This window comes from Pyxicephalus adspersus, chromosome 10 (assembly GCF_032062135.1).
Source record: "Pyxicephalus adspersus chromosome 10, UCB_Pads_2.0, whole genome shotgun sequence".
Lineage (NCBI taxonomy): Eukaryota > Metazoa > Chordata > Amphibia > Anura > Pyxicephalidae > Pyxicephalus > Pyxicephalus adspersus.
The window spans coordinates 6,629,349-6,635,010 of NC_092867.1; the positions used below are offsets into that span (position 1 = coordinate 6,629,349).

Here is a 5,662-nt window from a genome sequence, read left to right on the forward strand (position 1 = left end):
TAGCATATCAGGTTGTTTATTGTTTTATTTTTATTTTATACAATATTGTTTTTATTTTACTTTTTTTTTTACACAAAAATAACGCTGGTATTGTGTGTGGGTTATATCTGCAATGAATACAACATTGGATGCATCAGTTAAATCCTTGATAACCTTTTGTTATGCAAAATGTTGACCAATTGGGCCTGATTTAATAAATCTCCCCAAGATTTGGGAAGATAGACTATCATGGGAGAACCTGTGTGATCCAGACAATATGGAATGGTTCTGGTTCAGGACTGAAACCCTTTGCTAACTAATATAAAATTATTTTTAGGAAATTTATTTCAGATTTGCTGGATTCCCCATGATAATCTATGTTTTCTGGTTTTGGAGGGCATTCATAAATCAGGCCTATTGAAATAAAGGTTTCCGGTAAACACAAACTTAATATTAAAAAACAAACAATAGCCCAACTGGCCAACCAGACACACCAACTAGACAACTTCCTCCTTGAACAATGGAGATGGTCTCTCTGTCCTCCCCAATTTTGCCCAGAAGGTGAGAACTGAATACCTTACTCCTATTCTCTTTTGTAACAACCCACCTGGCTGACAGCTAACACTTTCACTCCAAGGATTATATTGGAGTTTGATTTGTTTTAATATTCAAATTTGAATCTCATTATGCAACTTAGATTTTTACATTAGGTCATTGAATAAACCCAATAGGGTCTTGAAAGAGACGATTGAATCATACATCTCTCCACCCTCCTGAATTGTGGAGTTGTATAGGAGAATGTTTATTGTATTCATTGTTTGGAATTATGCATAAAAAGTCCCAAATATTTTGTTCTTGTCTTTGTAACTAAAAAATACATTACAATGCTCAATATTTCCTATTCCATTATTATTAATCAGCAACAAGAGCAAACAATAGTAAACACCTGGTGATGTAATTACTGTCCTTTACAATAAGGGAATATCTATTGACACCTATTGTATTATTGTAAAATCAGACCAAGAACTTACTCCACCTGAGTGTGTAACCTTTGGCATTTTAAATACAAAAGGTCTATTTAGATGGGCCATGTGCGGTGACTTTTTGGTATTTGTTGCCACTTGTTTTGCTGGAGGGTGCTTTTCCCTTACGGGCTAGCCCTGAAGTTTTGGAGAGTGCTTTGGTCTAACAGCCAGGCGCTCTCCTTTAGTGGGAGTTTCTCTTAGGGAGAGCTCCCAGCTTAGTATCTTTTGGGACCTGCTTATGCGGTCCCAGAGAGAAAAGGCCCCGGTCTGGCTTCGGCCAGAGGGGTAAGTAAGTCCATTCCAGCTTTGGCTGGGTGGGCTCAGTACCCAGCCCTCGTCTAGAGCTTTGCTTCAGAGGATCTGGGGATATTTGGTGGCCCTTCCTCTTGAGAGGAGGGATCACAAATAGTACCCCAGTGCACGTTTTTTGTGCGGAGTTTTTGCACTTTCAATTTTTTTCCGAGCACGGGGTTTGTTTTAGTACACGATCGCGAGATTCAATTAAAAAAATGTGTGGTGACTTTTTGGTTACATGCATTTTTTGCTTTGCTTTGTAGGCCTAAAATTCTCAGACATAACTCACTGACACATGTCTAACTGACTTAGACATAAAACACAAAAATCTGTTAAAAGGAAACATTGAATTCAATACAAAACTATTCGAATGTCCTGCCTCTAAGTCCCGGACACACCAACATCACCGGTAATTCCCGTAAGACGTCTCTGCACTTCGCGGCTGGAGATCGGAGGAGGCAGTTGTGTCCCCAGGACGCTGGGAGACAGCGACGGAACAAGGTAAGTGGGGTTTTATTCTGCTTTTAGGTACCTGGAGTCTGAATACTGATTTATGCATTGAAAATCGACCCCGAGCCAGACCTGGGAATACCACTAGGGGGTTAATGAAACGGATCACTAAAGAATTGCAGGTATATTTACCTTTCCACCAGAAATTTATCTCCTACTCCAACCAGAACTATAGCTTCTAATAATAACCTGGGTGGTCCAGCAATTATGGAATGGGTTTCTTAACCCCCCTGGCGGTCAATTATGTCCATATGTTTATTTCAAAAGCAGTATATTGTTTTATGTGGCAATTTGTTTAATATTTTAGGCCTGTAATTCTTAGGAATAACTCCCGGGTATGATAAAGTTTGAAACACAAATCATAAATTATCTTATAATAAATAATCATAAATAATTTTATAAATAAAATTATAAATAAAATAAACTTTATTAAAAAAATTAAAACATTTTCAAATTTGTCCAAACAGGGGTACAATAATAGAATAAACTTTTGGATTTATGATTTGGATTTAATTTTTATACCTTTAGCACTGTGATCAATGTTTTGAATGCAGATCACAATGTAATCTTTTAAATTTTCTCGCCAAGCCACACTGCCCCGATGTACCAACGCTTCACGTATTACATCAATCACTCCGAGGATGTGATGCAGAAGCCGGGCAGGGATCGCTGAGGACATCGCTGGATTGAGGGGAGCAGGTAGCTTTTATTTTCCTACCCTGAGTGTGGCTTGGGGTTACCGCTTATGGCATGTAAAATTCACTCCGAGCAACACACTCGGAAATACCGCCAAGGCAGTTAAAAACATTTGTTATTAGTTGGCAAATGTTTCAATGTTGGACCAAATAATTTCAAGTTTGCTGGATCACCCAGGTTCTCCTACGATAGTTTATCTTTTAAAGTCCTGGAGAGCTCTGATAAATCAGACCCAATGCATCCAACACTCAACGAGTCAAAGGCACCAGAGAGGCTCAGGGTCGATATTAGACGATAATCTGGCGTGTGTACAGCGCACATTGACCATTGTGCTGGCAGATTCAAAAACGGCAAACAATCGTAATGCAAGTGAAGGGGAGAGAGAACAACAGGGTGCCACTCCGTGGTTCTCCCCCTCCCCTCTCCATGGAGCAGAATAGTGCTGTATGTACAGCAATAGTTCATGCAATGTGCAGTCTTTCACGATCCTTTCCAACGACAAATATTGCAAGTGTGTATGTAGCCTAAGGCCCAGATTTGCTTTTAGCCATCTCTAATAAAACTGTCAGTCACCTGTGTCCCCCACCACATACTGTTTTAAGGACCTCTCTTAGGTTGTCTGTTCAGACCCCTACTCCTCATTTCAGACACCTCCTCTGGCTATTGTTCTATTTTTTTTACATTATGCATGAGTTTAACAGCAAAAAGTTATGTAATGTATGTTGAGCAGATTTTCACAGAGGAAAAATGTGAAGGTCACATCCTTTGAGCCAATGTGAAAATACAATGAATGTAGGTAAAACATTCATCCAATGCTATAAGGTAAAAGCCTTGTATATAGTATATTTTATAAATCCTTCTTATATAAAATAAGGTCCACATCACGTTCCTGGTTTCCAAATCCTTTAACACTGTCCACAACACATAGCCCTTTTCAGGTCTCCCTATTATAGACCCCTCTCCTGTTCTGCTTGTCATGGGCCCTTCTTGGGCTTCCTCGTTGCAACCCTACTTCTCTTGGGGAAAGTGCTCCTGTTCTTCTTAACCTACAGCCCCCTGTCCGGGTCTGCTTATCATGGGCCCTTCTCCTCATTCAAGACCCTTCTTGGGCTGTCTATCAGGAACCTATCACAGACCCCTCCCCAGGTCCACCCATTAATGAGCCCTCCCCTAGTCTGGTTATCATGGGCCCTTCTCATTAGAAACTTTTGGGCTGCCCATCTGGTACCCTATTTCTCATCATAGACCCCATATTTTGTTATTCCCAACCTGTGCTCTCTCACAGTCCCCTCCACAGGGTTTCTCCATCATGGATGGCTCTTCTCACCACAGACCCCTCTCCTGGTCTGCCTACCATGGGCCATTTTCCAGGCTATTTTAATAGAAACCTCACTTTAACACATCCCATCTTGAGTTGCCTATCTGGAACCCTACTCCTCACCACAGACCCCCACCCTGGTGTGCCCATCAGGGACCCCTCTCCTGGTCTTCCAAGTCCTGTACCCCTCTCTACATCACAGACCCCTCCCTAGGTTTTTCTTTCATGATTTCCTCTCCTGGTTTGCTTATCAAGGTCACTTCTTCTGGTCTCAGTCGCTTCTTCTGGTCTCAGGCACTTCTCCTGGTCTCCAAACCTTGTACCCCTCACCACATCATGGACCTCTCCTCACCACAGACCCCTCTTCAAGTATCCACATCAAAGACTCCATCGCAAACCTCCCTGGTTTGCCCATCATTGACCTTCTCATCACAGACCCCTCTTGGACCTTTGTTCCTATCACAAACCCCTCCGCCTCATTGAAGACTTTCTGCCATTATTATTATACAGCAATTATATAGCACCATCATATTGCGCAGCGCATTACAAAGTCCATAGTCATGTCACTAGCCGTCCCTCAGAGGTGCTCACAATTTAATGTCCTTACCATAGATACGTCATTATTACAGTCTAAGGTCAGTTTAGGGGGGAAGCTTGTTACCATGTCTGCATGTTATTGGGATGAAACCAGAGTACCCCCACACAAACACAGGGAGAACCTGCAAACTCCATGCAGATAGTGTGCTTGCTGGGATTGGAACCTGGGCCCTAGCTCTGCAAAGACCAGAGTGCGAGCCACTGTACTGCCCATTATGGACCCCTTATCCTTATAGTTCTCATGATTACATTCACTATTAACATTTTCCCCTGAAGTCTCCAGGTGTCACCTATATAGCTCCTTATATTCATATAGGTAAATAGAACCCTTTATCTCTCTGAGCAGCCGCCATTTTCTACCCTATAGCCTTCCCCCTCACATCCCTCAATGCAGCAAGGACAAGATCTGGATTACCGCCAACCCTAAGCCCCACCCCTCCCCTGGTCACACAAGGTACGCGCTATAGAAGAGTCTCCTCCCACTTCTATCAATATTGTTTATGTAACCAATCACACTGCTACGTCACACGGGTCCCCACTAATGTTCTTCCCACCAACAACAGCGACGAACTCAGTAGGAGGGACGGAAATGATTTAAATCAGAAATCAACCAGTCTTAATAGTGGTTGCCATGACTCCAGACTAGCGAATCACAGGAGCGCAATGTGCATCTTTGACCCTCCCCATTTTAAAGGTTCCTTCTCCTCCCATTAGTGGGCGGCAGAGGTTAGCCAATCGGCTGTAGCGGTGCGAGGGATTGGCTGTGGCGGCCAGTTTGAATGTCGCTATCAGGAAGTGCAGGGCGAGGAGTGTGTTCGTGTTTGTCCCGGAGAGAGCAGGGTGTCTGGCCCCGGGGAGCGAGGTGAGATAACACTCTCGGTGCAATGTGTGGTATGGGGAGGGGTGTGGGGCTGATAGTCCTGAAAGATTAATGCGTGGGGAAGGGGTGCATGGTATGCTGGGGCTGGGATGGGATTGTAGGAGCGCAGCCTGGTGTGAGATTGTATTGTATTGTAAGAGCCTTCTATCCTCCATGGTGGGGCCATAGTGCTGCTGTGGTGGTTGCATGCTACATGTGGGGGCCATGATGCTGCTGCAGTGTTTCCATGTTCCATGGTGGGGCCATGACACTGCAGCAGTGGCTGTACGCTACATGGTGGGGCCATGGTGCTGCTGCGGTGTTTCCATTTTCCACGGTGGGGCCATGGCGCTGCTGTGGTGGTTGCATGCTCCATGGTGGGGC

At 43.8% G+C, this 5,662-nt stretch overlaps 1 protein-coding gene across 1 annotated transcript in view; it reads left to right on the top strand.

The window, feature by feature from the left end:
• Window positions 1–5,162: 5,162 nt before the first annotated feature.
• CDCA3 (cell division cycle associated 3) overlaps window positions 5,163–5,662 on the top strand; it is a 5,699-nt gene continuing 5,199 nt past the window's right edge. The window contains exon 1 of the mRNA XM_072424515.1: window positions 5,163–5,281. Coding sequence (XP_072280616.1) covers window positions 5,199–5,281 — 83 coding nt within the window. The 5' untranslated portion in view covers window positions 5,163–5,198. The remainder of the gene's footprint in view (window positions 5,282–5,662) is intronic.